At 37.4% G+C, this 11,096-nt stretch overlaps 1 protein-coding gene across 2 annotated transcripts; it reads left to right on the top strand.

The window, feature by feature from the left end:
* The first annotated feature begins 6,319 nt into the window (after positions 1-6,319).
* LOC122640378 (transcription factor PIF5-like) lies at positions 6,320-10,573 on the top strand. 2 transcript variants are annotated; one of them, XM_043833545.1, is made up of 9 exons: positions 6,320-6,355; positions 6,640-6,736; positions 6,894-7,803; positions 7,900-7,998; positions 8,084-8,149; positions 8,739-8,804; positions 8,995-9,291; positions 9,394-9,520; positions 10,181-10,573. In XM_043833545.1, exons 2-9 carry the CDS (start codon positions 6,663-6,665, stop codon positions 10,216-10,218), a joined length of 1,677 nt encoding a protein of 558 aa, XP_043689480.1. In that variant the 5' UTR covers positions 6,320-6,355; positions 6,640-6,662; the 3' UTR covers positions 10,219-10,573. The 2 variants fall into 2 exon arrangements, with proteins under 2 accessions (XP_043689480.1, XP_043689481.1); XM_043833546.1 differs by having other exon boundaries at positions 10,146-10,573.
* The last annotated feature ends 523 nt before the right edge of the window (positions 10,574-11,096 follow it).

The following is an 11,096-nucleotide window of genomic DNA, read 5'->3' as shown; positions in this document are numbered from 1 at the left end:
CCTAGGCCGAAACCGCACCGGTTCTCTCTGGTGACTTACTTGGTCCTCTTGCAGGTGACGGCACTCGTAGGACCGCTCGACGATTTCTTGTCGCAACAGTGCCCAATGAAACATCAAACGACTGGGCTGATTGGGTATGCATTGGGAATGCGCATAGGCACACATCCTGGTCTGGGCCCAATCAACTTAGCCGTTGGATGCTCACTAGGCACTCCCTGGGCGATGGGGGTTGTGGGAGAGGAGCCTAACGTTCTACTTAATGGGAGGACCAAAACCTTGCTTTCCTGTTTTTGCTAAAAAAGAAAAAGAACAAGAAAATTTTATTTTAATTGACCATGTAGTTGATATGCGATATAAATTTTGACATGTGAACAATTCATGGATCAAACTTATCTAAATACCCAAAGTAGGGTTTTTTTTTTTTTTTTTTTTTTTTTTTTGTTTTGTAAGAACCACGGTTTGTAATCTCGAATCAGATCGACCGATATCGGTCGGATCAGATTGGCATCGGCTAAGGTCGATCCCGAGATTAGACCAATCCGACAAAGTATATTTGTCATTTTTTTTTGTTGGTATTTTAACTCATATTTTGGGGATTTTGATCAATCCACACTGATTTTTAGTGTTTTATAATATTTTTTTATTGATCCAGTAAAACTTGAATTTTGATCATTTTTAACTGATCAAACCGATTTTGATCGATCTAGATCGATATCGAACTTGACCGATCCCGAATCCTATACCTAGATTACGAACCTTGGTAAGAACACAAAAAGTAGGTAGATCTAAGAAAGAAGTCACTTTGCAAAGTCCATCCATAAACCTTAAAATCAAACTGAATACCCAATGAATAATTGAAAGTTTTGATCAATCACAAGTCCATTCTTAACCATTTTAGCCCAAACAAATCAATGACTTGGTTCTTTTTATGGGTCAAACCACTAACCAACCATTTAAACCGGACTTGTCCCAAACACGAAACATCCATCTTAGTTTGACTCTTCCCCTTCTCGAGAAGGGAGACCCATTTTTTCTTCTGCCATTTGAATTGTACTTTGTTAGTATTAATTAACAAATCTAATCAAATTATTATCATTGGGAAAGACTAAAATCTTTTTAAAAGATGATTTGAGAGATTCAAATCAAAATCAAATCACCAAACCCATTACCCAATCAAAACACGACAAGGTGTGCTGACATGGGCTTTTTTTTTTTTTTTTTTTTTGCCAGATGTACTTATTCTATACCCATTTGACCTTAAAAAATATCCTTAATTTTCCATTACTATCAACACATCGTATCTCTTTTCTTTTGGTCTGTTTTTCTTCCTGGTTTGTTCTCTCTGCCTCTGACATCCTTTTGTCCTATCAAGAATCCAATCTTATGGACAAACCCAACCCCAACCCCAACCCCCAACCCCTAACCAGGATTTAGTTCTGACACTATTAACTACTACTGAACTCTAAATTTGAACAAAGGATACAAGGGTCATTTTAAATTTGATGCTTAATTCCCAAAAAGGGCACTTACCCACTTGCATGGAGCATAATCCATCATCATGCATTGTGTAAGTTTATAGTAACATGATGGCCTGCAAAAGGAAGTGACCACCCACTCCTTTCCCATTTGGTTCACCCATTTCTAGCTAAAACCTAATCATTAAACCCATGGCCAAAACTTTATGGTTTCCAACAAAAAAATTTGTTTATTTTTATTGGTTTTTTTTTTTTTTTTTTTTTTGCATTTTAAAAAAGAAAAATGAAGAATTTTAGGGAGCTTAGTTGGTCCACTATTGATTAATGCACTAATGCATTGGGTTGTATGAGTTCATGATTAATGGGGACTAGATGAACTTCCTAAGCCATTTGGACCGTATGGTTTCTTCGAATGGAACTTGTGGTTACAATTGTTGACATGTTGTGACCTTAAGGTCAACCACAAATTAATGTTAGTCCACAACATTTAATTAGTATGAACCATATAAGTTAATGTTTAAGGTTTCAAGCTTTTTATTTGGAGAGCCAATTAAGTACGTGGTTTAAGGTTAATTTTTTTTTGTACAATTTGGTCTCTTGGTATCCTAGGCACTGTTTGATAACGTTTCTATTGTTTTTGTGCTGAGAAACAACAGAAACAATTTTTTTTCCGATTGTGTGCAGAGAAACAGTTTTTGGGGTGTTCAAAAAGCGTTTGGTAAACTTGTTCCGGAAACGGTTCTAAGGGGTATAGGAGCTCTCTCAAGTGATAGCAAGTTGCAGGCAGTAGGAGCTCTCGAGCGATAGAGCTTGAGGTGGAGGATAGTCGATATGGCGTTGGAGCTTGAGGTTGGAGGAGAGATGATGGAGTTTGAGCTTTTTATCGAGAACTACTATTCCCTCGCCCCCACCTTTATTTTATCGGGCACAAGTTTCCTTCAAATTCTTTCAAAAAACAAAAAAACAAGTCATACTTGTTTCGTCAAACCTATTTTCTAACCCATAAATTTTAATTTATGTTTCAAACAACAATAGAAACGAAATGCATTTATCAAACACTTTTAGAAGTGTTTTTTCCGTTTCTCAGAACATAAAGACAAAAACACATGTTTCTTAGAGTGTTATCAAACGGACACTTCATGTAACATTATAAAGTTTTGAAGATTTATTGTATTTTAAAAAATCAATAAATAAGAAATAAACAAAAAAAATTTTGACATGTGACCAATTTAGGCCAAGCTGTCAATGCACATCGAAGCTTCCATGGATGGACTGATCATTTCTATTTTGAATATGCCAACTCACATAAATGGCTAAAGCCTATGAGGTTTCACAAGAGAGCTAGATCTTGGTTAAACCATTTGTCTTCAATTTACAATAATTTTATTATCCAATTATTATAAAATATTTTTCATGGAAGATAATCCACTCAAGCTTTGAAATTGTAGATTATCATTGCATTGAATTATTTATTGACAATTAATCGGCTTTACAACATCTTCATTTTATAATGATGTTTAATTAAGAGCTAAAGAAAATGATCCAAGCCCAATGGAAATGTTAAATAAAATTTCAGATGGTCAACTAAGGTCATCATCCTAGTCAATATGAAAATAATGGCTTTTGACTTTTTCATGATTAGCTAGTCTAAGAAGGGTTTAAAAAAATATCATAGCAGCATCTACAATGAAGTAAAGGCTTACACATTAATTATCTGGACAAAGACATTCTCCACAGGTTGTGTCTAGAGGCTTATCAACATGGTTGTGCTTCTTTCAGTCACATAGAACGGAGTATCGGTCAAATTAGCCGTTGGATGGAAATATCTAGATTTTTCTTCAATCAGGAATTCATCAAATGTTGAGTTTCATCTAAGGGTGCAAGTTTGGTCTTGGCGGCTCCAGGTCAAGCTAGGGTTGAGGCCTAGGGTTGAGCCTGGCCCGGTTTGACCCGATCCTGTTTTAATTTATACTATAAAATATATATTAATATATTATATATATTATAAACTACAAATGTCACACATCTTTGTTATATAATATATTATATATGAAGATAATAAAGTGATAAACCTAGCCCAACTCAGTCCACTCCATGCATCTCTCCCTTCCCCCACTCCATGACCAAGGCCAATCAAGGTTGGATTTTCTAGGCCCTGAAGCAAGGTCAGGCTAGGCCTGGGCCCGGCTAAGGGGACTTAGGGTTAGGCTTGGGTTTTAAAAAGCTCAGCCCAACTCAGACCCGAAGGAGAGTTGAACTCGTGACCTCTTAGTTAGGGATGTAAACAGATCGGATTCGACTCGGATAGAGCTATATCCGCATCCGCATCCAATTAGCTTTCGGACGGATTCGGATAATGCTAAACGGATACGGACACGGATACGGATCGAATATTTTATCCGTTTACATGTAAATATAGCTTTTCGGATAGCTATACCCTATCCGTATCCTCATCCGTTTAGCTTTCGGACGGATTTGAATAGTGCTAAACGGACACGGAAACGGATTTCGGCTATTCATTTACACCCCTACTCTTAGTTGTGCATTATCGTCGTGACTTTTTTCTTTTATGCATTATCCTTTCAATACACTTGGGATGCCTGATGGTTCCAACCCATCCCCAATTGAAAAAACTTTATTATATACATTAGTTCACAACTTCATTGGTTCTCATACTAATTTTACATTGATATTGTAGCACACCTATAGAAAAACGAGAACCTAATATGATGCAGAAAAAAATGAAAGTCGCAAACAACAATCACACAATGCACACAAGGATTTACATGGTTCGACAAGATTGTCTACATCCATGGTAAGATGAAATCTGCTTCAGTATAAATGGAGAATGGGGTTGCAGCCGCTCGTCCTCACACCTCTCTTAGATCGACTATAGAAAAAGAGCACTCGCTACAAATATATAGCAAAAACCCATACAGTCAATTTATCAAAAATACCCATATATTCCTTCAAAAAAAAAAAAAGCATTGATGGCCTTTTAGCCTCTTAATGATTATTTTGAATTAGCCCACTCAAGCAAGCGACGAAATACATGGCTTCGTAAAACCCCTCTTCTCCCCCCCCCCCTACAAAAAAAAAAAAAAAAAACACTGTCCTTGGTTTAAAAACTTGATTAATCCAAAAATATGAACCAAATGTGATTGGTCCAATCAATGTAGCCCGGTTCAGCCTACCTGGTACACCGGATAACTGTTTTGATAACATTGCTGCTATTGACAATCCAGGCCAACTTTTTTGCTTTTTCTTTTCCCTTAAATTTTTTAATGGGCAATAGTTTGGGGGCATAGATGTCTTTTTACATGAGGATGAGAGATACACTCATGGGCCAGAGATAGAGTTCTTTTTCTTTTTTTTAATAAAACAAATCTGAAATCCACCAATGAAAAGATAGATCATGTATCCGTTTTGAGTGGTTGAAAGCTAACATACACCAAGATCCCCTACAAGTGGTTTACAACCCACAAGGAAGCTATTAAAAAGGACAAAGGCATTGATGCCTAGGAACCCCATTTCCCTTTTATGAAACCAATAGATTTTAAACTAATAAGAAGTTGAGAATTTAGGGAATTCAGGGTCGTGTGGCTTTTGATACTCTGCATCGGATCAGATAACAAATCATTCCTTACACAGAGAACAGAAGAGAAGAGAAGAGAAGGCTTGAGAAGAGAGAGAATGGATGTAAACTTGTTCATATGGTGAATTTTCTCTGTGGGCAGTGCATGCCCATCTGTCAAGATCACTTCAAATCCATGGGCGTCAGCCAAGTTGTCAAAAAAAGACTAAAAGCAAAGACTTCAACTTCAACAGGTGAGTCAATGAAGCTTATATGGTCACCACATGAGACGTACAGGATCATTTCAAAAGCAAGCTCATAAGTTGATTCACTGATCTACCGTCAGATTTGATGACTCACTGTAGGTGTTTGGGGTGACTTGTACAGTAAGTAATGAAGATCCTCTTGTCTTGTTATGAAAATTCCTTCACCCATGGAAGCCAACTGCTAGTAGAAGGGTCTCTGTAGAAAATGAAAATTCTTCCCATCACAATCAGTTTTTATATATGACGACTTCGGTTCTAATTATAGATAAAACACTCATGTCAAGCTCAAGGTTCATACACTAATTACACACTATTGAGCATTTTTATTGATAGAGATAAATAGTGAGAGAGAGATAGAGACCACTGGATGAATTTTTCCTCTGCAAGCTAAGCAGAAAAGTGCTCTGAATCAGGTAGATTTGATTTTGTTCTTTTATTTACTTAATTTGGTTTTTGGGGGTTTTGGGTTTCTGTTCTTATTTCATAGATTTCTGTTTTTGTTGAAAAACCGCAAAGTGGTTGATATAGATTGGTAATTGTTTGAAAGAATGCTTGCTTACATGATAATTGGTTTCTCCTGCTTCTTAATTTGCTTGTTTCTAGCTGGGTTTCTTGATTTTGCCTCTTATCTTTCTTCCTCTGGTGGATTATTTCTTGGTTTCAATTTTTTTTTATAAGTTATATACAAATGACCCAGTGATTCCGAAATTCATACTTGATGTTTTATTTTATTTGTGTGAGTTATGCTGCTATTATATTTTCTTAGTTGCAATATTTCTCTTCTATCTTTTTTCCCCCTTTTTTTTTCTTCTTGTTTTCTTTTATTTTCTGCTTTGTTTTCCCGCTTAGATTTACTTCAAGTTATTATTTCCCAAATGAGTTTATTTGGCTATGTTGGAATTAAAATTTACACTTTATACGTGCATTTAAGTTCCTTTTTGTTCTTTCTCCACCTAAATTTACCTTTTTTGGGTTTTATTTTTTGTTGGTGATTGTTTGGGGGAATCTGAAACCAAGGAATTCTACTTTAAGTGGTTCTGATAAGTTGGGTTTCTGTCCATTGCTTCTTTTTTTTTCTCTCTCAAGGCAACTTTCAAATTCCCTATTAAAAGTCTTGAAAATGGCAGTTTTGATTACTCTGTGGAGTTGTATTTTGTTGCATTTGATCCTCATTCTTCTTTTATGATGTACGTTTGGTGCTCTGATCTTTTACTATATTTAGTTTTAAAGTTCAGTACAATGCTTTTTGATCATGATTACAACTCCTTTAGTAAGGGGCCTTGCTTTATTTGAGCTGATTGCTCTTTTCCTCATCTTTTCTTGTTTCCAGAATAACTACTGTCTGCCATGAACCACTGCGTCCCCAGTTGGAACATGGAAGGTGATCTCCTTCCGGTGGGACACCAGAAGATATCCATGGGGTGAGTGTCAAATCTGTGTGTGTGTTTAAACTGCAGCTATTACTTTCAGTTTGCTGGTTTATCTCTGAAAATAGGTTTTAAAAGAAAAATAAGATAGATGAAACCTGTTTTTATTTGTTATATACAGTGACTTATGCATACTTGACTTGATCCACAGGCCTGACCATGAGCTTGTAGAGCTCTTGTGGAGAAATGGACAAGTAGTGTTACAAAGCCAAACAAATAGAAAACCAGGTCTCATTGCTAATGAATCCAAACAAGTTCAGAAGACTGATCAATCCATGTTCAAGGGTATTGGGTCTTTTGGAAATTCAAGCAATTTGATTCAAGAAGATGAGACTGCATCATGGATCCAATACCCACTTGAAGATTCTCTGGAAAAGGAGTTCTCTGATTTCTTCTATGAGTTTCCAACTACCAATCACCCCGAGGTTTATAAGCCAGTCAAACAATTTGAAGCCGATAAATATGTTAAATTTGGTGTCGCAGAGGAGAACAATGCACTCGTCACTAGCAGAGCACTAAGATCACAGCAACCCACTTTCAAACAATCAAATGATCCTAGTTTATCTGCAAATCCAATGCCTCCTCCAAGATTGCAAGTTCCTCCTCCAACTCCGCAAGACCCTAACTTGGGTGAGATTAGAAGAGTTGTAAACTTTTCTCACTTTTCAAAGCCAGTCAAGACTGACTTAGGACCATCAAAAGGATTAATTGGGGAGCAAGGACCAGGAAAAGTAATCAGGGGTGAGGTTGGAGACAACTCAGCCCTGACTATTGGTTCAAGCCACTGCAGCAGCAACCAAATTGTAAATGAAGCTGATTTGAGTCGTGTTTCGAGTAATGGGGCTGGTGCAACTGGTATACTGCCCCAACCAGTCAAAGAAGCTGCTAAGAAAGTGCTTGTTCAGTGTGACAGAGCGCAAACAGGTTCCCTTGAGCCAACTGTTACTTCATCTTCCTGTGGATCTGGGAGCAGTTTTGGTAGAGCAGGCAAACAGTCCACTAGTACCCCTAGTAACAAAAGGAAGAGCAGAGATGCTGATGAATCTGAGTATCAAAGTGAGGTAAATTGTTATTGTCAAAATGAGAGTATCTCTTATCTATTTTCATGTCAAATGTAGTGGAAATGTTTAGCTAATGTTGTCATTTATGTCATGCAGGAGGCAGAATTTGAATCAGCTGAGGCAAATAAGCCAGTTCAAAGAACTGGGTCTTCTCGCAGGAGCCGTGCTGCTGAGGTCCATAATTTGTCAGAAAGAGTAAGTTCCAATAGATAATAACCTATAAATTTATTTTTGCTGATCATATGAATGGCATTATTATGGTAGCTCTTTTGTAATGTAGAGGAGGAGGGACAGAATCAATGAGAAGATGAGGGCACTGCAAGAGCTTATTCCACACTGTAACAAGGTCTAATTTTTCTCTCTGTTTTTTCATCTAATTTATCACTTGAGCAAGGGCTATACCTGCTTGCAAGAATTGGTTATAAATTGTTGGATTTCAGCTAAAGGTCAAGCAAGGCGGTGTTCTGTTTCATCATTGTTTCTTGGATTGAAACCCTTTAAACTTTCAAGGGATTTTACAAACATTTTGCATTGGCTCCAAAACTGATGTAACTTCTCTTTCTCTGGTCTTGGGATCGATGCTGCATCACGGAAACAATATTCGGGTGGAGTTCAGTCCCAATTGCCATAGCTAGGTTATTTGTATTTTACCATAGTTGTCAAATTTCATCCTTAGTGTTGAACATGAAGTTTTTGGCTCAAGGTTCAAAGCATCCCACAGAGACACATCCAGAACAAAAGGTTTAAATGAAAAAAAAAAATTACGATTTTTAAGTTGCAGGTCTGATCTAAAGCTGTAAAAGTGAATTAAAAAAAATAAGAGAATAAAATATACATTTTGTAACAATTTCTCAATATTTTTAGCCTACTGTGCTCCTGTTGGTGTAAGTTCCTTATTTGATTACTCTGGTGCTGATCTAATATTCATTCTACAGTCAGACAAAGCATCAATGCTAGATGAGGCGATTGAGTACTTGAAATCACTTCAGTTACAACTTCAGGTTAGAAGTCAGTGCCTGATATTAATATTTCTTCTCATCTTTCCTCTCAGAAAAACTTCGAAGGATTGTTGTACATAAATAAAAGTATGAAAGGACGGGGTGCGAAGACATACTAAAAATCCAGAGCTATTCTCATTGTTTACTCGTATTTTTTTTTAATTATTTTTTTTCCATATGGCTTCTGTAATAGATAATGTGCATGGGGAGCGGAATGGCGCCAATGATGTTTCCTGGTGTTCAACACTACATGTCCCGAATGGGTATGGGAATTGGTCCACCTTCCTTGCCTTCTTTGCACAATCCAATGCAATTGCCAAGGGTCCCAATAGTTGATCAAGCAATAGCTGCTTCTGCACCAAATCAATCAGTGATGTGTCCACCTCCAGTTTTGAATCCAATTAATTTTCAAAACCAGATGCAAAACTCCAATTTCCCTGAACAGTACGCACACTACGTGGGCTTCCAGCACATGCATGCTGCTCCTCAGGTTTCTAGCCTATATGTTTTGCCTTGAGACACATCTTTTGGTTTAGTGAGCGATACTATATGAAGAAACTTTTCTAATTATCTCATTGGATTCATCTTACAGCCCATGAATATGTTTGGATATGGTTCTCAAATGGTACCTCAAGGCCATAAAATGGTTCCTCCTGTCACTAGTGGTGGACCCTGCAATGGAGGAGTTCCTATCGACAATACTCAAGGCAGCAAGCTGGGTAAGACTGTTTCCTCCTTTAATGACATCAAAAGTTAAGAAACTAATATTCTAAAGGGGAATTTTGACTTCTTAGCTAGGTTAGATATGTAATGGATGAGGCATCAGTTTGGATGAAATCATACCTATCTTTTAAGCTAAAAGTCAGGTACTTTTTATAAATGGATAATTTACATTAATGATTCCTATACCTAAGCAATATCATGGAGCAAGAATATTTACTTTTGGCAGTTAAGTGGCATTACAAAGACCCCGCCACTCCTTTGGGTTCTCAGACTGCATCAACTTGTTTGCTTCCTTCCTACCCAATCATTTTAGAAACTGAAATGTTTCTGCTCAATTGCTCACTGCTAAAGGGGAGATGGTCTCTGTGTAGTGAATAGGTCACATGGCTGGCAGCACAGTATATATGGCTAGTCATGAAGATCCCTTACTGGATGAACATTTGGCCACATCCCATCACAATTCACATGACCTCTAAACTTTTCCATGTAATGAGAGAAAAAACTACATGGCCCATAGTGTTGCCTTGATGTTATAATTCTTGTTATTTGATCTTCTAAGAACTGGTTAAATGCAAGCCCCGATCGGGCTTCTATAATGGCTATCTTCTCTGATGTTAACAGGTTGACCTCCGACAATTCATGCTTATCTGATGCAGATGGTCCCCAGGGTGAATGTAACACACCCATAACTTGAAGCCATCGAAGCTTCCTCTAAGTCCTTGTGCAGCAATGGACCAGTCGGAGTATTTAAACTATTTGTACATGCTGGTGACAATTACTGAACTTCCATGATTACTACTGCAAGAGAAGGGGTGAAGTATCTCATCCATACAGATCATATCATTTAAACGGTGAAAGCGAAGTCTTAAGAATATTTCAATCAAGCTTCAAACTTGAGCTGTAACTATGTTGATCTTTGGTTCAATTATCCTGAGCTACCCTTCTGAAGTTTTGGAAACAAAGTTCTTTGTATGAATTTCATTATATGGGGAAATGTACAAAATCTGTAATTGTTTCTAATATGTGAGCACCTGGTCGTATCTCTCAAACCTCTTTTTCTTCTTAGTGGACTTGATATTCTTGTTTAATGGAATCGTTTTACCTTGGGAGATTTACTGTCAATAATCATTGCTACCATAGCTTGACATTCCAATTTTTTCTTGGGGGTACATGGTGGGGAATGAAACTGATCAAATGATCCATCTCACCTATGAAATTTCTTACATGTCATACTGAAAGAGTAAAAGGTCTACCCAGTGCACGATGCTCCCACAGTCGCCATTGCGGGGTCTGGGGAGGGTCATAATGTACGCAGCCCTACCGCCACTGCACGGGGAGGTTGTTTCCAAACTCGAACCTGTGACCTCTACGTCACAATGGAGCAACTTTACCATTTGTTGTACCTTCTGTTTCCTGTTTGGTCATAGCTTGATCTTGGAAGCAGATATGCACTGAACCTACAGTATCCCTTCAAATTTAAAAAACCAATCATCAGAAGGAATTCACTGGGTTAATATCTTCCTTAAACCAATCACCAGAAGGAATCTACAGAGTTAGATTTTCATTTTCTTC

Source organism: Telopea speciosissima, chromosome 9, assembly GCF_018873765.1.
Source record: "Telopea speciosissima isolate NSW1024214 ecotype Mountain lineage chromosome 9, Tspe_v1, whole genome shotgun sequence".
NCBI classification, from domain to species: Eukaryota; Viridiplantae; Streptophyta; class Magnoliopsida; order Proteales; family Proteaceae; genus Telopea; species Telopea speciosissima.
The sequence above is the reverse complement of the archived record's forward strand: the minus strand, read 5'-3'. Positions and strand labels throughout refer to the sequence as shown.

What these genes read in the sequence shown, in the direction of transcription:
- LOC122640378 (XM_043833545.1), top strand. Translation starts at nt 6,663, where the DNA reads ATGAACCACTGCGTCCCCAGTTGGAACATGGAAGGTGATCTCCTTCCG. An exon ending in CACTTCAGTTACAACTTCAG is followed by an intron (nt 8,805 to 8,994) that starts GTTAGAAGTCAG and finishes CTTCTGTAATAG; the next exon opens with ATAATGTGCATGGGGAGCGG. An exon ending in ACATGCATGCTGCTCCTCAG is followed by an intron (nt 9,292 to 9,393) that starts GTTTCTAGCCTA and finishes TTCATCTTACAG; the next exon opens with CCCATGAATATGTTTGGATA.